Raw genomic sequence first — 21,875 nt, 5'->3', positions numbered from 1 at the left:
CTGGAGTGTAATGGCGTGATCTTAGCTGGTTGCAACCTCCACCTCCCAGGTTCAAGCTATTCTCCTGCCTCAGCCTCCTGAGTAGCTGGGATTACAGGCACCCGCCACCACACCCAGCTAAATTTTTTTGTATTTTTAGTAGAGACAGGGTTTCACCATGTCGGCCAGGCTGGTCTCCTACTCCCAGCCTCAGATGATCTGCCCGCCTTGGCCTCCTAAAGTGCTGGGATTATAAGTGTGAATCACCATGCCCGGCCATATGCTCAGTTTTTATGTCAATTTAAAACTCTCTAAAGAAATATATCAATTGAAAAATAATAATATAGCACCACTCTTTCAGGGAGATCTATGCTAATGTTTAACAACCAGGTAAGTTCTAGACATTAGCTTGAAACATTGTCTGTCATGAAATGAACCAAATTTGACTTTTAAGTGGATACTTACTTTTGTGGTTGTAGTAATACTTACTGACTAGGCGAATTAGAACTCTGATACATTAAAAAATATGGCTTAATCTCTTCATAGTTTCCTCTTATATATGGGACTCTGAATACTCCCCACAATTGCGATTCTTAAATCAACTTAATTAATGAACTTCCACAATACCTTCTTGTGGGTAGGTCTTCTTCTTTACCCAGAAGCCATGATGCCTCCGACGCTGGATGGTGTACGCGGTGTATCTTCTTAAAACCTCTGTGAGAGAAGATGCTGGTTAATGCATTTACAATAGAGAGGGCTGTTGACATCTTGCTGACAGAAGACCAGAGGGAAAATAGTGATAATCAGTTTTAAGTTTAAACTTATGATCCTGTTCTTTACAGGCTTCCAAGCAGAGCCTGCTGAATCAAAGTGATTCAGTGAGCACTCAACACCTCTATCAGACAGTCCGTGGGCAGTGCCTTCAGGGAGAAGAGAACACAGCAGGATGACTGCGAGTGCGGGGCTGGTGCAGAGTGGGGGCCCGGATTCAAATTCCACTAAGCCATGTGGACCTGGCAAGCTCATGTCGTCCCTCTGCCCTCAGTCCTCTGCACTGTCATAATGAAATTTTAGGAATAGTTTTTAGGCCCTACTTCTTAGTATCACAGTATAGGGCTAAAAAATCACTAAATACAGGAAAACCTTAAGAGAGGACTAGTACATCAGTAGTGTTCTCTAAGTGTTTACTACATGCCAGGAGGAATAAGCTGGACACTGAGTAGTGGCTGAATATGGAGAGGGTGCTTGGATGGCTCCAGGGCAGTGGCGCATGGTTTCCTGTTCGGCTTTTCCGTGGGCATGATGCCTTATGGCTTATGGAGAACATCAGCCCTGCAGGGAGGGCAGAGGAGGGGCTGTGGCTGAGATTTTACACTTGAGGGTGCTGACATTCAGAGATGATAAGTGACGAGCAGAATCCCAACCCCAATGAGTGAAGGATCTGAGATGGGAAATGTATTTGGTTCCCTAGAGATGGAGATTCCTGAACAACTGACACCTCTACATCACGCCCTGTGCCAGAGACCCAAGAGACCTCCTCACTGTCTTTCTCCAGTCCTCCTAGCCCGAGGTGTGTGGGTGGACAAAGGTGATGCTCTGGAGGAGATGCCTGAGATAAGGACAGGTCCTTAATGATAAAGAATTCTCCTTCCTCTTTCAGATCCTTGACCTTCTGAATATGACAGTTTATTTTAAAGGCTGTCATCTTTGTGGCCTTCCTCCCCTCTCCCTTCACCCTGTCAGCTGCCTCTCAGTGACTGTCTCCTCCAGTGACTACACGGAGGGACCAAGGTCTGCTTGCCTCCTAAGGCTGCTCAGACCTTCTGACATTGCAAAATGATTGTCAGAAGATGGGTCTGCAAAGAGTAACTTCCCTTCCACCGGATCAAACCTGAATATGCAAGCTACTGTGAATTAGCTGGAAAAGTGGCCATGTGCGCTGGTGCTTTGGTGGTTTAATGAATTATGTCTGCAACCCCCACTGCCTCCTTGACTATTGATCAGAGCCGCCTGCAATAAGGTCTGGCTAAGAATGGGCAGTGACTGCGCCGGCTCTAGGTGTGCCTTCTCTGCTCATTCTTTCCACATCCAAATTCAGTTTCTAATTTACACACTCCACATCCATCCCTAGACCTTGCTGTGGCAGGGGACAGAGTCCTGTCTCTTCTTACAGAGACCTCTCCACAGCCACAGCACCCTCTCTGATGTTCACCCCAAGCTCTGTTTTCCTCTGTCACCAAATGTCCCTTCCATTAACCCAGTGGCCCTGCCTCTTTTCTCAACCCTTTAACAGCGATCTTAGAAAGCCACTGATTCTCTCCCCATGAACCCTAGTGAAATCCCCCCAAAAAATCTCATTTTTTTTCCTTTCTGAGAAAAAGTCTGATGCTAGTTTGCTAATGTTTGTTTTCAGGGTTTGACTTCTACCTTCAGAGAAGTGTTTCTGTCCTTCCCCTTTTCTGTAATGTCTGTTATTGCAGGCGTGCAATCAAGATTCTCTGGAAATAATCAGGCAGTAAGGCTGCATTTACTCTGTGTATTCTCTGGAAGTGTGTTTGCAAGATTGGTGCTATGTTTATTTTACTGTTTGGTAGAAATAATATGAAGCCATGTGGTCCTGATATTTGCCTTGTGAGTTTTAAAGATTCTTATATTTTAGTTGTCTTTGTCAAAACTCTAGATATATTTTAATGTACATCTTGATGTTTTCTTCTAGATACTATAAATATATGTATTACCCACATTATTTATTTCTCTGTGTTCTTCTGCGACCCCCTGCTTGCTCTCAGAGACTACCATGTCCCTGGCTTTAAGACTAACTCCATATCACAGAGAGATAACTTAGATCTTTCTTTCCAGAAGTCCAGTAGTCTTCACAGGAACCTCCCATTCTTACACAACTAGGTCACCCAGGTCTCAGGCAAAAGCCCCCAGTATTTTGTAAAATTTGAGCTATCACAACTTTATAAGCTTTTATGTTATTACAGAGCTTTGTCCTCTTTTAATAAGGATTTTAGCAACAGTGACCGAGTTAATAAAAAAGAGAAGGAACTACTGGAAGACAGCATGGAAAGAACGCATGAGGTAAAATTTGACCTAGAATGACCAGTCTCATTCACTAACCTCACCATTGTCTTATGGGTTCAATGTTCCCTCCATCACATTCCTGTGTAATTGTCCTCCACCACGCATGTAATAGGAACATGGCACAGGGGAGCTAATCACCTCTTTTATCCCCTACTTCAGGCTCAGATGTAAGTTTCTTGTAAAAGCCTTTTCAAATGACTGCTTTAACTGCTGCTACGGTCTGTATGTACCATGTATCATCAGTTGAATGGAATATCTCATGTGACTTTAAGCAACCCTTTATTGAGAGACAAGATTCAATACTAGGGACAGTATTCTAATGTAGTACATCATTGATTTTATGTTATGAAGATCATCAGTTATTGAAAATGCGTAAATAATGAAGCCCAGCCTTACTCTTGAATGCTGTGTGTGTAAATCCACTGAGCGTGCTGACCCCTATGCCTGCACCCACCTGCTAACACAGGGAGGGTCCATCCAGAAGGGAGGCTCAACTCCAGCACTGAGGCTCTCCCCGCCAGCTTCACAAGAGAGTTGCCACAAGGATGACGGATACCCGGATAACAACCAAGTGGTAATTTGAGTACTTAATAGTCATGATCCCTAAATTATGTAGCTCGGAGGGCTTGTGGTGATAACTCTGTCCAAGACTCTAAAGCATTTCCCCAATTCTTATTGGACTTGAGCCATGTCTTGAGGAGAGACCCAGCTGTGACACACAGGCACCATATTGTCCTACTTAGTGCCTCCCTTAGTGTTTCAGAACCTGTGACTTGATCAGAAACATGGGCTTTCTATGTCATTTCCCACTAAGGACCATGTGAAACCTACAGGGAGATGCCTACATAGCTACCTGGATTCTGAGATCACTGAGGCTCTCTTATGTGAGGGATGGCGTTTGGAATCTCTGCAGGCTTCGGTAATTCCAGGCATAGAGGGTGCTGGAACTCCCTTGCATGGTGAATAGTGATCCCTTCACTGGCTGATAATTAGAGGTTGTAGTTCAGGCCTTCAACGTTAGCACCGTATGAGTAAACATCTTGGCTCCTCACTTCGTAGCAAGTGAGCCAGGGCACATTTATTTATGTGGCTTAGTTTCTCCATCTGGTATGTGGATTCAATAAACAAGCTCACAGCATATGGGCATGATGAGGTTTGAACTAATGTAAGTAAAGTGTGTGGTCTGATTTATTAAATTAAGAAAAATGGCACTGAGAGTTGTGCTGGGTAAACACAACATTTTTTTCCTAGGGAAACACACATAGACACACATTCACAACCAAATCATGCAGACTTGCACATAGATCACCCCACCCCACACTAATACACACACTCCCACACAATCTAATGTGAACGCCACCTAATATGAACATGTTCCCAGGAACTATACATAGATAAAAAGAGTTTGTCACCTGGAAAACCAGTTTCTTTTACTATACCCCACACTCTCATTCCCACCAAGTGTCTTGGATCATAGAGGCTCTCCAGACAAAAGCCAGCAGTTAGGCTCCACATTTCCTACAGAATCTTTTTCTCACAGCCAGTGAGTGATTCCAGAATACGTACCACTGAATGTGCTCCCTGAAGTCACCTGTAATTAGAGAAGGAAAACACTCTGAGAATCAGGCTATGCTATGGATGGCTCACACAGGTCTTTTGTTCACTTGGAAACTCTGGGTAACCAAGATGGGAAAGAACGTTCAAGTCAAAAGCCCCAACTGTAGAGTAGAGTTCCCTTAGGAAAGCACAGGAGTTTTCTTGAAGAATGTCTCTGTCTAGATAATTTTTGGGTTGCAATTGCAGAATTCTTATCTAAAGTGGAAAGCTTGGTCCTGAAGAAAACATCCCTTAACATGCAGTGTAGTTTCTGACACTGCCAATGTTGTACGTCCTCTGGAATCAGGTGTCAGTTGGTAAGATACACCTCCTCCATTCCTAAGGAAACATTAGCTAACATCTATAATGTACTGGATAATTTTCCCATAGCTGATATCAACTGAAAAATAAGGGAACCAAGAAAATAACATTTACATCTTAGGCAAAAACAGGCTACTTTACCATGGTAGTAGAGTAGGGCTCCCTTTTCGCACACTTTTTGGAAGGCTTCTTCGAGTCACCTAGGGGATGTGGAAGGACACAGCATGGCTGTCAGTTTATGGTGGTGCTACTCATGAATGACTCAGGGACTAGAACTTAGGGATGTGCCTGGTTAACAAGCATGGAATGAGCTTCTCCTGGACCATCCTCTTTATGGACCAAGGAAGGCAAAGAAAGAGCAGAAATGAAATGAGAGTAGAGCCCTTGGCTTTCCAGGTAGTGGCAAATGAAAACAACAAGAAATAATCAAACTCCAAATGAACAAATACTAAAATACATGCTAGGATTCAACCACAGCATCCTGTCACTTCTTCAGACCCTTTAAAAGCACAGCAGGATAGCCACTACCTTCCTGACTTCTACCAAGTCCCTTTCAACCTCCACAGACCCACATACACTGCTACTGCATTTATCATGGAGAGTACAGGGTTCTGCCCTTGTTTATGCGTGAATTTTTTTTTTTTTTTTTTTTGAGATGGAGTCTCGCTCTGTCACCCAGGCTGGAGTGCAGTGGCCGGATCTCCGCTCACTACAAGCTCCGCCTCCTGGGTTTATGCCATTCTCCTGCCTCAGCCTCCTGAGTAGTTGGGACTACAGGTGCCTGCCACCTCGCCTGGCTAGTTTTTTGTATTTTTTAGTAGAGATGGGGTTTCACCGTGTTAGTCAGGATGGTCTCGATCTCCTGACCTTGTGATCCGCCTGTCTCGGCCTCCCAAGGTGCTGGGATTACATATGCGTGAATTTTTTAAAGACTAAATTTAATACCATGCACCAGCATTAATTATATTTATTTCTTGTCTTGGTTATGAAAATAATCAGCCAGGCATAGTGGCTCACACCTGTAATCCCAGCAGTTTGGGAGGTCGAGGAGGGTGCATCATTTGAGGTCAGGAATGTGAGATCAGCCTGACCAACATGGTGAAACCCCATGTCTACTAAAAAAAAAAAAAAGAAAGAAAACACAAAAAATTAGCCAGGCAAGGTGGCATGTGCTTATAGTCCCAGTTACTCGGGAGGCTGAGGCAGGAGAATCCCTTGAACCTGGAGGCAGAGGTTGCAGTGAGCTGAGATCGCGCCACTGCACTCCAGCCTGGATGACAGAGACTTCTTCTCAAAAAACAAAACAAAACAAAACAAAAAACAAAAAACGGGATGGGCCGGGCCAGGCGCGGTGGCTCATGCCTGTAATCCCAGGTCTTTGGGAGGCCAAGGTGGGCGAATCATGAGGTCAGAAGATTGAGACCATCCTGGCTAACAGAGTGAAACCCCATCTCTACTAAAAACACAAAAACTTAGCTGGGCGTGGTAGCACATGCATGTAATCCCAGCCACTCTGGAGGCTGAAGCAGGAGAATTGCTCGAACATAGGAGGCAGAGGTTGCAGTGAGCTGAGATCATGCCACTGCACTCCAGCCTGGGCAACAGCGCAAGACTCTGTCTCAAAAAAAAAAAAAACCTCCCCTAAAAAAATCAATTATTAAAGATCAGAAAATACTGAAATACTTATATTTTAAAATAATCACTATAACCTTGCATTTTCCATTTAGTCTTCCTTTGCCTTGTGTTAGCAGTCATCATGTGAGGGGCTGCCTATGTTCAGCCCAGGCAACCCACAGCGAGAGAGGGCATAGTGGGGAGATGGCCCTGGTGAGCGCTGAGGCTCTTCAAACCAGCTGTCAAGGGAGTTGCAACCAGGGTGATACAGGAGGCTAATTATTTTGTGGTATTTTGTGTTCTTACTTGTCCCCAGGTTGTGTAGTTCACAGACTTTTTTTTCTTTTCTTTTCTTTTTTTTTTAACATTTCTGTAGGGGTCATTTGAAGTTCATAATGCCATCAAATATCAATCAAGGGTCTTCCCATTATTTACCAGCTTTGGGATATGTGCTGAGGAGTGGCCGAGCACTGAAAGAATGTGACCGGTTGTCCCAAGTGTTGTCCTCCAACTCAAAATCCGCAACCAGTTCAAAAGCATTTGGGCTTTTATGTGCCTTTCACATAAAGACTGTGACACAGCTAAACTATTCGTGTATTAATACCTGCCCTGAGCTATGTGACCACGGACACCACCCTATAATGTGGCTAGCGTGTAGGAACTCTGCAGGCTCAGATCATTCCACACATACATGCAGATGTCGGAACTCCCTTGCACAGTGATTCACGATCCCATGGCTGAGTGCTGAGGGCAGGTCGGTAGTTCAGAGCCTCAGCATTGGGGCCGTATGCTTGGGATCCCATCTCGGCTCTTTTGCTGAGGGGCTCATAAGCTTGGGCACATTCATCTCTGTCTTTTTCTGCCCAGTGAAAGGTGAAAGTAAATCAATCATGCCTTATGTCTGTGGTGATGGCCGAATGATTCGATGTAGGTAAAGTGTACAGTATAAGTGCTCATGAGGCTTAATTATCAGTGAAATGACCTGCTTTAGATTTCACAGCTTAATAAGGCTCAGAGGCTTACACACCTGCTTGGCCTAAAACCAACCACTTTATCAAAATTCAGACCCAGTTTTGAAAGAAGCAGATAAAGTTGCCAAAAGTGCTGTGTCTGCCTCAGCACACACTCAGTGCCCTCCACACAAAGGGCACCACTGTCTGCCACAATGTCCTGGTGGCCTGGCTGGCAGAGACAGTGGCAGAGCAAAGGGCAAGAGATCCCTAATCCCATCACCATGGCGATAGGACATCATAGACATTTCAGGGTGAAGGCAGAATCCACATTATGGGGTCCAACTGCTGCCATGCAGACAACTGTGCTTTTTTTTTGTTTTTTTTTTGTTTGTTTGTTTTGTTTTTTGTTTTTTTTTTTTTTTTGAGACTGGAGTCTCGCTCTGTCTCCCGGGCTGGAGTGCAGTGGCCGGATCTCAGCTCCCTGCAAGCTCTGCCTCCCGGGTTTACACCATTCTCCTGCCTCAGCCTCCCGAGTAGCTGGGACTACAGGCGCCGCCACCTCGCCCGGCTAGTTTTTCTTTTTTGTATTTTTTAGTAGAGACAGGGTTTCACCGTGTTAGCCAGGATGGTCTCGATCTCCTGACCTCGTGATCCGCCCATCTCGGCCTCCCAAGACAACTGTGCTTTTACATGTACAGGAAGGTCATTGAAGATAAGTGCTTTATATCCATGGTCAGCAGATGAGATGACCATGAAATGAACACCACTGAGCTGGGTGGAGCAGCTTATCTATCCAGTCTTCTGCACTAAAACCCGTGAAACAATAGCATCTTGCCTTATTTACTAACAAATACAAGTGCATCTAAACTTAGACAGTTTCCAAGTCACAGAACTGATGAGCACTGAGCTCCTGCACAGAGCTCTGGATAATGGCTTGGGAGAACTAAGTCACACATTACATCAAAACAGCATTAACAAGTAAACAGGTTTTCAAAGCTCTCTACATGCAAATTATACAATTATCCTTTTAATTTTTATCTTCATATATATGTACATGATCTACTTGTTTCTGAGTATAAATAAAACTGTATGTTCTTAGTTAACAGTCTCTACCAATTCATTCTATTTATCTTTCTGAGTTGAAATACTGCATTTCATTGGGTAACAAAAAAACTATTTGACTAAGATTACTCTGGAAAGGTGAGGAGGTTGGGTGATTGACTGTAATTGACAATTCAATGATTTTGGGTAACTCCCAAAGCATAAAAATAAATGTGTGTTTTATTTCACACATAGACAATACACACTCTTATTACTTTAAAAAATTAATATGTGAATGGAAATGGCTTACTGCAAATTTATCAAAGTAAATACACATTTCACAAAAAAAGAAGAGAGGAAGGAAAAACATGTTAAAAACAAAGATAGGTACATTTTATTGTGTGAAAAGCCTGCAACCCATCCACACTACTGTGGCTTTGTTCCAAACTTTTGGAAAGTAATGATTTCATAGGTCCTTAATTAGGTGAAAAACTGCATTAAAATAGGCTTTGCCACATTCTCTCCTAGGGAATAACTTAATTTGTGGGGTGGGGGATGGAACATTGAAGGATGCAGGATGTAAAAGGAAATTGTGTATATATATGTGTGTGTGTATATATGTGTGTGTATATATATGTGTGTATATATATGTGTATATATGTACGTATATATGTGTGTATATATATGTGTGTGTGTGTATATATATAGATTTTTTTTAGATGGAGTCCTGCTCTGTTGCCCAGGCTAGAGTGCAATGGTGCCATCCCGGCTCACTGCAACCTCCGCCTCACAGGTTCAAGCAATTCTCCTGCCTCAGCCTCCCGGGTACCTGGGACTACACCACACTGGGACTTCACCAGCTGCCACCACACCTGGCTAATTTTTTGTATTTTTAGTAGAGACAGGGTTTCACCGTATTGGCCAGGATGGTCTTCATCTCACTTCGTGATCCTCCCGCCTTGGCCTCCCAAAGTGCTGGGATTACAGGCCTGAGCCAAGATACATACTTTTTAAATGAAGAAAAGTTTCAAAGGTACCCTTCTTGACACAAGAATCAAATATATAAATTGAGAAATAAAACATAAACATGAAACATATTTGTAACTGCCTATGGAAAATACAGAGGATAATTTTTTAAATAACATGTTTTGAGAGTATTAACTAGTAATTTGAAAAGACCGCATTTGACAGGCCAGGATGAACATACCTCGAATGCAGGAACACAGGTTCCCCATAAGAAAAATCAAAATCAGCGAAAACGAAAGCACAAAGGTTCAATCTGCTCTGACTTTTGAAAAGCTCAACACAGACAGTGGCAGTTAGGACCAAGGGCAAGAGATCCCTAATCCCATCACCATGGCGATAGGGCATCATAGACATTTTGGGGTGAAGGCACAATCCACATTGTGGGGTCCAACTGCTGCCATGCAGACAGCTGTGCTTTTGCACATAAGGTTATTGAAGGTTCAGTGTTTTATATCCATGGTCAACAGATAATTGATAGTAATGATTTCATAGGTTCTTAATTAGGTTAAAAACTGCCTTAAAATAGACTTTGCCATATGCTCCCCAAGGGAATAACTTAATTTGGGGTGGGGAGCGTTGAAGGGTGTGGGATGTAAAAGCAAATGATACATATTTTTTAAATGAAGAAAAAGATCACAGGCACCCTGCTTGACACAAGAATCAAATATATGAAGTGAGGAATAAAACATAACCAGAAAACATTTATAACTGCATATGGAAAACACAGAGGATTTTTAAAATAACATATTTTGAAAATATTAACTAGTAATTTGAAAAGACCACATTTGACAGGCCAGGATGAACATACCTCGAATGCAGGAACACAGGATCCCCATAAGACAAATCAAAATCAGGAAAAACAAAACCACGAAGGTTCAATCTGCTCTGACCTTTGAAAAACTCAGCACAGACAGTGGCACTTAGGACCGAGGGCAAGAGATCCCTAATCCCATCACCATGGTGAGAGGGCATCGCAGAGATTCCAGGGTGAAGGCACAATCCACACTGTGGGGTCCAGCTGCTGCCATGCAGACAGCTGTGCTTTTACATGTACAGGAAGGTCATTGAAGTCTCAGTGTTTTATTTCAAAACCTGAATCCCAAGCCCACACATTATTACTCTGTGCTTCTTAAAATAAGTATGAGAAGGGAAATACGGTATCCCCAAATATAGCCAATAGTGAGAATTTCAAATTGAAGAGGGGCACGACTGATAGGTTGAGAACAGAGACTCCATTCTGTTTTTCTCTTTTTCAACTTTTATGTTAGATTCGGGGTGTACACGTGCAGGTTTTTTCCCTGGGTATATTGTGTGCTGCTGAGGATTGGGGCATGAATGATTCCAACACCCAGGTACTGAACACAGTACTCAGCGGTTTTTCAGCCTTTTCCTTCCTCCCTCCCACTCCTAGCAGTCCCTAGTGTCTATTGTTACCACCTTCATGTCCATGGGTACTCAGAGTTTAGCTCCTACCTATAAGAATATGAGGCATTTGGTTTCCGTTACTACATTAGCTCACTTAGTGGTTTCCAGCTCTAGCCATTTTCCCTCAAAGAACATAATTTCATTCTATTGTGGCTGCATAGTACTCCATGGTATGTACCACATTTTTATCCAGTCCACTGTTGAGGGGCACCTAGGTTGATCCCATGCCATGTCTTTGCTATTGTGAATAGTGTTGCAATAAACATACGAGTGCACGTGTCTTTATGGTGGAACGATTTGTTTTCTTTTGGATACAGATTCAGTAATGAGATTGCTGGGCTGAATGTTAGCTCTGTTTTATGTTCTTTGAGAAATCTCCAAGCTGCTTTCCACAGTGGCTGAACTAACTTACATTCCCACCAACGGTGTATAAGCATTCCCTTTTCTCCTTATCCTTGCCAGTATCTGCTATTTTTTTGACTTCTTAAAAATAGCCATTCTGACTGGCGTGAGATAATATCTCACTGTGGTTTTGATTTGCATTTCTCTCATGATTAGTGATGATGAGCATTTTATTCATGTTTGTTGGCTGCCATGTATGTCTTCTTTTGAGAAGTGTCTATGACTATGGCCCCTTTTCAAAGGGGGTTATTCATTTTTTGCTTGTGGAATTAAGTTCCTTATAGATTCTGGATATTAGCCCTTTGTTGTATGATGGTTTGTGAGTAATTCCCCCCATTCTGTAGGTTGTCTGTTTACTCTGTTGGTTTCTTTTGCTGTGTGACAGCTCTTTAGTTTAATTAGGTCCCGCTTGTCAACTTTTGCTTTTGTTGCAATTTCTTTTGAAGACTTTGTCATGAATTATTTCCCATAGTCCATATCCAGAATGGTACTTTTGAAATTTTTCTTCTAGGATTATTGTAGTTTGAGGTCTTAAATTTAAATCTTTAATCCAACCTGAGTTAATTTTTGTATATGGTGAAAAGGTGACCAGCTTTTTTCTTTCTTTTTTTGAGAGGGGGTCTTCCTCTGTTGCCAGGCTGGAGCGCAGTGGTGCCATCTCAGCTCACGGCAACCTCCACCTCCCGGGTTCAAGCGATTCTCCTGCTTCAGCTTCCCAAGTCACTGGAATTTCAGGCACGTGCCACCACGCCCAGCTAATTATTGTATTTTTAGAAGAGACAGGGTTTCACCATGTTGACCAGGCTGGTCTCGATCTCCTGACTTTGTGATCCTCCCACCTTGGCCACCCAAAGTGCTGGGATTACAGTCGTGAGCCACTGTGCCTGGCCAATAAGGTGCATTATTAATATCAATAAAGCTCAGGAAACAGATTTCACCATATTTTTGTTTAATTTACAGTTTTTCCCAGAGTCTTTGGAATAGATTCTTCCCTCCATGAGCCAGAGAACTTGCAATGTTCACTGCAGTGTCATTAAATGTAGCAGTAGCAGCTGTGGGTTGAGAACACAAGTTTTCCACTCTTCCTTTTAGAGCCAGCAATTCTTATTCGGCATTGGGTAGGGGCATCTGGGTGCTGGGCATGGCACCAGTGCCCCATGGAGGAGGGAACCAGGAAGTCCCTTTCTTCCTTCTCCAAAACCTTTTTTTCTTTATCTGGATCCAAGTTTGTAGCCTATATCATTTTCTTCTCTCTGGATAACTTCTTTTAACATTTTGACAGATCTACTGATAGCAAATTTGTGTTTGTCTGAGAAAGTATTTTTCTTCACTTTGGAAAGATAATTTTGCTGGATACAGAATTTTAGGTTGGTGGAGTTTTCTTGCTTGCTTGCATGGGTTCTGAAGAAAAGTTTGATATGATTTTTATTCTTATGCTAACATGTGTTAGGCCCTGCTAAAGCCCAGGGTGGTTAGACTCTGGTGAAATGGTTTCCCTGGGGCAGGCTTTTGCTAAGGAGAACGGAACGCCCTGGGCATATTTCAATGTAGTTACTTTTCCCCTTCCCTGTGGGAAGCGGGAGGGAATTTTCCCTAATGTTCACAAGAGTGTCTGGCAGAGCTCCTGGAGATTCATGGAAGTGTAGGGCCCCCTAAGACTGGGCTCCTTTAATTCTTAATTCTCAAGTTTCTGTACACAGAGCCTCCAGGGATTTGTCATTTACATTTCAGTCTTCCCACTGTGGTTCTGGCCCGGTGGCCAGCCTCCGATCCTGTTAGGCTGGGACTCACTGCCTCTCCAATGGGCGGATAATGGTTTGCCCTGTTAGCCTCAAGTCTCTGGTGGATCTAAGACAAGTTGTTAATGTTCAGCTTGTTCAAGGTGTTTTTTGTTGTTGTGAGGACAGGAGTGACAGCTTCCAAGCTGGAAAACAGAAGTCACATTTGGGGTTTGTATCAAGATATTTTTCCAATTAGAAAGAATGATGCCACACACATTTCCATACATGTCTTTCCCTGCAGCTGTGCATGTTTTTCTGTTATCCTAAGAGTGAAATACTTGAGTCCTAAATGTGCTACTTTCTAGAACTAGTATTCAATGCCAAACACAGTATCCCCTCCAGCAGATGAGAGTTCTTGTTGCTCTAGAGTCTCTCCAACACTTGGTGTTCTGTCCTTTTAAATTTCAGCCATTTTGGAGGATGTGTTATCTTGTTGTGATGTTAATTTGCATTTACATGAATATTAAGAAAGTTGAACACATTCAAGTATTTGCTTTTATAAATTACATGTTTATGTCTTTTACCCATTTTTCTCTTAGTGATTTTTAAGAGCTCTTTACATATTGTTGATGTGAGCCCTCTGTCAGTTCTGTATGTTCATAGATCTGTTCCCATTCTGCAACTTGCTTTGTCATTTTCTTAGTGGTGTCTCTTAATAAACAGAAATTCTTAATTTGAATATAGTCTAATTTATCAATTTCTTCCCTGAAAACTATGGGTCTTTGTGATCTGTTTAATAAATCTGTCCCCACTCATGGTCATAAAAATTGGCTGGGCACCGTGGCTCACGCCTGTAATCCCAGCACTTTGGGAGGCCAACACAGGCAGATCACCTGAGGTCAGGAGTTCGAGACCAGCCTGGCCAACATGGTGGAATCCTGTCTCTACTAAAAATACAAGTACTAGCCCAGTGTGGTGGCGGGTGCCTGTAATCCCAGCTACTCAGGAGGCTGAGGCAGGAAAATCACTTGAACCCAGGAGGTCGAGGCTGCAGTAAGCTGTGATCGTACTACTGCACTCCAGCAACAGAGTGAGATACTGTCTCAAAAAAATTAAATTAAAAAGTGTTTAAGATTAATAAATAAAAGACAAGTCCCCTGATCTCCTCCTCCTGTTTAATTATCACAACAGAAAAGACTGAAGATTCACCCAGGAGATCGAGACCATTCTGGCTAACATGGAGAAACCCCGTTTCTACTAAAAATAAAAAAAAAAACTAGCCGGGCATGGTGGCGGGCGCCTGTAGTCCCAGGTACTCGGGAGGCTGAGGCTGGAGAATGGCGTGAACCCAGGAGGCGAAGCTTGCAGTGAGCCGAGATCATGCCACTGCAGTCCAGCCTGGGTGACAGAGTGAGACTCTGTCTCAAAAACAAACAAACAAACAAAAAACACCACATAGGCAGTTTCACTGAACAACATAAAATTTACTGACTACCCACTCTGCCCCAGAGCACACACTAAGCTGGTGGTATCTGTACACAATCTTTTATCAAAATCTTTGGGGACAGATGTGCTTCTGAATGCAATTTTTTTTTCAAATTTTAGGAAAGTAAAACAGTGCGTGCATCTTCTATTACAAAATACCTCCCAGGGGGACCCTGAGTGTCCTATAATCCTATATCTTGAGTATCTTACAATCAAACACATTAATGTGTCATGGTGAAAATCATGACTATTCACTTAGGAATAATAAAGTTTATAAATGGTCTCAAGTCAAAATAAACCAGTTTTTGCAGACAGAGAAGTTATAGAGACAATTTTTGTTTTCTTCAAATTTTTAGATTTCAAAATTGCACATAAAGACTTGTGGAACTGTGATGTTTAATGAAAACTAAAACTCTCTGCTCTTAAGGAACTCACAAAGTCTTAATACTTAACTGATTCATACTGGTAGAACCATACTCGTGTTAAAATATTAAAATATTGTTTTCCAGCGAGAAAGCAGTCATTACTCCAAGCTGCCTGAGAACTCCCTCTCCACTCTTCTCTTCCCCCAGCCTATTTATTCTCTGGAGCCCTGGCACCTTCCCTGTGCCCTCCCCATGATCCAACAACGGAAGGACGCTTGGCTCCACAGCCGGCCTCTGTGGTGACTGGCGGGTGCTTGTGCGTGTTCAAAATTTAAATGTCCCTTCTGAAAGCACAGGATAGTGAATTTCCAACAAAAGTCAGAGGATTCCCAGCACTTTGGGAGGCCGAGGTGGGCGGATCACGAGGTCAGGAGATCGAGACCATCCTGGCTAACACAGTGAAACCCCGTCTCTACTAAAAATACAAAAAATTAGCCGGGCGTGGTGGCGGGCGCCTGTGGTCCCAGCTACTCGGGAGGCTGAGGCAGGAGAATGGCGCGAACCCGGGAGGCGGAGCTTGCAGTGAGCCGAGATCGCGCCAGTGCACTCCAGCGACAGAGCGAGACTCCGTCTCAAAACAAAAAAGCCAGAGGATTGTGACAGGTTGAGGGGAGGTTGGGGGAACTAAGGAGTCTCACTTATTTTTAAATTCCGAGTTAAAATCAGATCAGAGATTTCAGTAAGCAGAAACCCAATGAAATTATCTGTCACCCATAAATAACCCTAAGTCTCTACTGCTGGTAGAGGGACAATCAATCCCCGGGAGCGCCAGCAGGGCAGAGCGGACCTGGGGAGGGGCCTCTGTTGTCATTTCTCATCAATGGCTTTTATGATTGTATTCACTATGTTTACCCCGGATGGAAACAAATTCCTCATGTCTTCCTTGATACATTTTTTCCAATAGATGTTATTTTTCTCTTTCTTTCTTTTTTTTTTTTTTTTTGACTCGGAGTCTCGCTCTGTCGCCCAGGCTGGAGTGCAGTGGTGTGATCTCAGCTCACTGCAAGCTCCGCCTCCCGGGTTCACGCCATTCTCCTGCCTCAGCCTCCCGAGTAGCTGGGACTACAGGCGCCCGCCTCCACTCATTTTTTTGTATTTTTAGTAGAGACGGGGTTTCACCATATTAGCCAGGATGGTCTCGATCTTCCAACCCCGTGGTCCGCCCGCCTCGGCCTCCCAAAGTGCTAGGATTACAAGCGTGAGCCACAGCGCCCGGCATAGATGTTGTTTTTCAACATGTCATTATGAAGAGAGCCCATGACTTCAGAAAACATCTATTGTGGAGAACTTCTCTACATTTTGAAACAATCGCGCTGAACGAATTCCAACCTCACTGAAACTTAGATTTTATTTTTCAACTGAAAAATGAGCACAGTCGTTCCTGTTTGGGCGCCGCAGCCGGCCGGAGGTGGGCGCGGGCGAGGCCGTGCTGCTGCCTGTGCATGGTCAGGGTCGGCGTTCAGGCGAGGCTGGGCCCTCGCAGCAAGTTAGGTCAGATGAGGGAATCCTAGGGGTAGCCACTAGGAATGGTGGCGTCCTGCCTCCGGGTCCTCTTTACGGAAGCTATGGCCTTTTACAATCTTCCGGTACCAATAGAAGATGGAGACCAGACCAGAAAACCTGGGAGATTTCATTATTCAGAGACAACTCTTGGAGCCCTTCTGAGACCATAGGAACAATTCCAGTCTAGCCCTGGGGATGTTGAGAGACCCATGGAGCCTGGAGCAGCCACCCCAGGTAAGGCCCCCTGGAGCAACCAACCCTGAGCTGCCCTGGAAGCCGACTAGTTAGAGGCACATGAACGAGCATATCCGAGGCCACCCAAAGAACCACCCAGCGGAGTTACAGAATTGTGAGCTATTAATACGTCAATTTTAGGTGTTTTAAAACACTAAGTTTTGAGGTGAGTTATTAGGAAGGAAAAGCTGATACACAGGCAAAAGGTGAAAAGGTTGTTATGTTATGAAAGCCCTCAAAGGAGAGCAGCCTATCACCTGATGGTTCTTTTAATGCATAAGGAAAACCTACGGGCTGTGATACTGAAATACTGCCTAAGCTTAAAACAAACACACTTTGCTACCATCAATACTTAATCAAGAAGCCTGGCACACTTAACTGAATTCTGAGCACAGCCACCCTGGCAGGGACCCCACTGAGGAATCCACACCTGATACCGCCACTGCACAGTCGTACTGGGTGCCTCTCACTGCGGGGATCATGGCCAGCACAAATTTTTGTCTCCAGGATTAGGGGATCAGGTACATGTCCGACAGTGCAGAATTCTTACTCCTGTCCCACAGCCATGACAATAAGAATAAAAATGCAGTAGCTTAGCTCACACCTACTATATTCATAATGTTCATGGCAACTGTGTTTTTATTCTATAAGCCTGAGAAGATACAATTTTATTCTCTTTTATCAGTGGTGGTTTTCTAGATGTAATTTACTATTTTCTCCTTGTGTGAGATTGCTCATATCAGATATTAAAGGTACTGCTACTAAAAACAATTATATTTCATGATTTAAAAAACTAAAACTTTAAATACCTGGTTCAAAAGGACTCAAGATTCCTGATTTGTTTTCCTTTTTTCACTGAATTTGATCAGGTCTGATGACTGTACCTATAAATGGGATACCAACAGTATACAAAGTTGCCTTTTCTCCACATCCTCTCTAATGCTTGATATCGTTCGTCTTTTTGGAAATAGTCATCCTAACATGTGTGAGGTGCTGTCTCAATTTTTGTTTTGTTTGCATTTCCCTGATACTAGAGATTTTGAGTACCTTTTCATGTGCTTTTTGATCATCTGAATATATTCTTTTAAGAAGTGTTTATTTTAGTCTTTTTGACTATTTTTAATTGAGTTTTTTGATACTGAATTGCATAAGTCCTTTATATATTTTGGATATTAACTCCTTATCAGATATATGGTTTGGAAATATTTTTCCCATTCTTAATATTGCTTTGTGGTTTTCTTGATTGTTCCCTTTGCTGTGCAGAAGATTTGTAGTTTGACATAATCTCGTTTGCCTATTTTTGCTTTTGTCTGTGCATTTCATGTAATATCCAGAAAATTACTGCCAAGACCAATGCCAAGATGGTTTTTCTTCATGTTTTCTTCTAGAAGTTTTACAGCTTCAAGTATAAGACATAAGTATTTTAAGCATTTTGAGTTGATTTTTGTGAAATATAAGGTGAAATAAGGGTCTAATTTCATTCTTCTGCATGTGTATATCCAGTCGTCCCAACACGATTTGTTAAAGAGGTTGTCCTCTCCCCATTGTGTGTTCTTGACACCTGTGTCAAAGATCAGTTCACTGTAAAGGTGTCATTTTATTTCTTGGTCCTCTATTCTGTCCATTAGTCTGTATGTCTTTATTGTGCTGGTAACGTGCCACTTTGATTACTATAGCTATGTGGTACATTTTGAGAACAGATAGTGCAATGGCTCCAGATTTGTTCAGGGATATGGGTGGTAGTTTTCTCTTCTTGCATTTCCTTTTCCTGGCTTTGGAATCAAGCTACACAAAACGAATTTGACAGTGTTTGTTCCTCTGTCTTTTGAAGGTTATAGAAGGGGTTGATATTCGTTCTTTGGGTGTTTTGTAGACTTTCCCCATGAAGCCACCTGGTACTGTGCTATTCTTGGTTGAAGAGTTTTTGAGAACAGATTTCATCTTTTTCTTAATGGTTTGTGCAGGCTTTCTATTTCTTTTTGAATTAGTCTTGGCAAATTGTATGTTTCTAGGAATTTATCCATGTCTTCCAGGTTATCCAAGTTGCTGGCATATAATTGTTCAAAAGATCCCCTGTGATCTTTTTTATTTCTGTGTTATGCATTGCAACATTTACTCTTTAATTGCTGATTTTGTCTATTTGAGTATTCTAACGTTTTATCTTAGATAAGAGTTGATCAATGTCATTTATCTTTTAAAAACCAATTTTTGTTTCATTTTTTTTCTATTTGTTTTTCTACTCCCTACCTTGTTTACTTTTGCTGTAGTCAGTATTATTTTCTTTTCTTTTCTTTTTTTTTTTTTTTGGCTGACTTTGTGTTTATTTTAGTTCCTTGAGTTGTAAAGTTGCATTGATTTATACAGATCTTTCTTTTTAAAAAATGTTGGTGTTCAGTGCTATAAACTCTTAATAATGTTTACGCAGCATTCCATAAATTCTGCTGATTTTATTTTGCATTTTTGTATGTATCAAGCTATTTTTAAAATATCCTGTTGATGTTCTCTTTTACTCCATGATTGTTCAAGAGTGTCATTTGGTTTCCATATATTTGCGAATTTTCCTGTTTGCTATTTTTGATTTATTGTTTTATAACATTGTGCTCTCAGAAGACACTTGGTATTATTTTAATATTCTCATATTTGTTAAGACTTGTTTTGTCACCTGACATGAGACCGAATATCCAACTGAGGCGTGAGTGTTTCCTGGTGCCTGAGGACTCTCTGGGACCCGGATTTCCACATGAGGCCTGATGTCTGGACTTCTGAGGCCTAGGTGTTCCTGGTGAGCATTAGGCCCCAAGTGGACACCCTGGCTCCAGGTGGATATATGGCCTCAGGTGGCCATCAGGTCCCAGCTGGGTGCACACTGGACTTGAGGTTTACATCAGGCACCGGGTTTACACCCAGGCCCCAGTGGGACAGAATGTCACAGATGGACTTCAGGCCCAAGGAGGATACCAAGGCTTCAGGCAGATACCTAGGCCTCAGGTGAACATCAGGCCCTAGTTGGATACTTAGTCCTCAAGGGACGTAATAATGCCCCAGGCAGACCACAGGCTTTAGATGGATACCAGGCTCCAGGTGGACATTAGGCCCCTGGGTGTCAACTTGGGACCGGATATCTAACTGAGGCCTGAGTGTTTCCTGGTGCCTGAGGACTTCCTGGGACCCAGATTTCCACATGGGGCCTGATGTCTGGACTTCTGAGGCCTAGGTGTTTACTTGGGACCTAGAGATGCACCTGGGGCTTGATGTTCACCAGGGGTTTAGGTATCCATATGGGGCCGGGTGTCCATCCAGGGCCTGATGTCCAGTTAGAGTCACGTGTCCACCTGAAGCTTCATGTTTACCTGGGGTCAGGGTGTTCATCAGGGGCCTGGTTTTGACCTGGGACCTGGGCATTTGCTGATGTACACCTAGAGTTTAGTATCTACCTGGGGCCTGATGAAAACCTGGAGCCTGATGGAATCCTGGGGCCTGGTAGTTAGCTAGGGCCTGGGTATCCAACTGGGGCATTGATCTTCAGCTGGGGCCTGGAGTTCTCCTAGGGCCTGGTGTGCCCCTGAGGACTGTGTGTCAACCTGGGACTGGATATTCACCTGGGGTCTCAGTGTCCACCAGGGCCTGATGACTTCCTGCTGCCTAGTTGTTTACATGGGACCTAATGACCTGACATATGGGGCCTGGGTATTTACCTGGGGCCTGGGTATCCAGCCTGAGGCCTGATGTTCACCAGCGGCCTAGGTATCTACCTGGGTGCCTGGGGTGCACTGGCTTCCTGCTGTCTACCTGGGGCCTGGGTGTTCCCCTGGGGCCTGGGTATCAGCTGGGAGCCTGATATCACCTGTGGCCTGGGTGTTCCCCTGGACCTGGGTATCAGCTGGGAGCCTGGTACCACCTGCAGCCTGGTGTCCACCTGGAGTCTTATCAGGCTGCCTGGTCTCTGGTGTCCACCTGGGGACTGGGTGTCTACTTGAGACCTGGTGTCTGCCTGGGGCACAGTGTTCACCCAGTGCCTGCTGTCTACCTAGGACCTGATGTCTACGTTGAGACTGGGTGTTCACCTGGGGCCTGATACTCACCTAGGGGCTGATGTCCACCTGGAGCCTGGTGTCCATCTGAGGCCTGAAGTCCATTTGTATCTTGGTGTCCTCCTGGGGCCTGGTGTCTGCCTGGGGCTATGCCTTCCTGGAGACTGGATTTTCACCTCGGGCCTGTTGTTCACCCGGGTCCTAGATATCTGTGTGGGATCTGGTGTGCACCTGGGGCCTATGTCTACCTTGTGCCTGTTGTTCTTCTGGGGCCTGGTGTTTACCTGGGCCCTGGATGTCAATCTGGTACCTGCTATCCAGCTGGGGCCCACATAGCACCCTGGAGCCTGGTTGTCACTTGAGGTCTGGTGTCCTCCTTGGACCTGATTTCAGCCTGGGGCCTAGTGTTTATTTGAATTTTCGTATCCTCATGGGGCCTGGTGTCCTTCTAGGGCCTGGGTGTCCATATGGGGCCTGATGTTCACCAAGGTCTTATGTATCCACCTAGGTGCCCTGTGTCCACCTAGGGCCTGCTATTCACCTGGGGCCTGGAATTCTTGGCCTGTTGTTCGCCTGAGGCCTGGGTATCAACCTGGGACTGAATGTCCACCTGGGGCCTGATGACTTCCTGGGGCCTGGATGTCCACATGGGGTCTAATGCCTGGACGTCTGGAGTTTTGGTTTCCATTTGGGGACTGGGTGTTCACCTGGGGCCTCATGTTCACCTGAGGCCTGATATTCACCGGGGGCCTGATGTTCACTGGGGGCCTGGAGTTCATCTGGGGCCCAGTGTCCACCTGGAGCCTGAGTGTCAACCTGGGGCCTGGTGTCTACCTGGAGCCTGGTGAACATTGAACATCAAACACCAGCTTGACACTATGTCTTAGGCAATGCCGGTTCCCAGGTGGACTCCAGTTTCCAAATGGACATCAGGCACCAGGTGGACATCAGGTTTCCAGTTGAAAAATTGGTTCCAGGTGGCTGTCTGCTTTGGTTTTACCAGACTCTAAGCTTCATCACTGTAGCCAAGAG

At 43.9% G+C, this 21,875-nt stretch overlaps 1 protein-coding gene across 1 annotated transcript in view; it reads right to left on the bottom strand.

Moving 5' to 3' along the window:
- The window catches only part of LOC104676308, a 59,663-nt gene that overhangs the window by 12,280 nt on the left and 25,508 nt on the right, over positions 1 to 21,875 (bottom strand). Inside the window, 2 exon segments of the mRNA XM_030915326.1 lie at positions 607 to 693; positions 4,633 to 4,657. Coding sequence (XP_030771186.1) covers positions 607 to 693; positions 4,633 to 4,657 — 112 coding nt within the window.

The sequence above is a fragment of the Rhinopithecus roxellana genome, chromosome 13 (genome assembly GCF_007565055.1).
Source record: "Rhinopithecus roxellana isolate Shanxi Qingling chromosome 13, ASM756505v1, whole genome shotgun sequence".
NCBI lineage: Eukaryota > Metazoa > Chordata > Mammalia > Primates > Cercopithecidae > Rhinopithecus > Rhinopithecus roxellana.
Note: the sequence above shows the minus strand (reverse complement) of the source record. Positions and strands in the feature narration are given on the sequence as shown.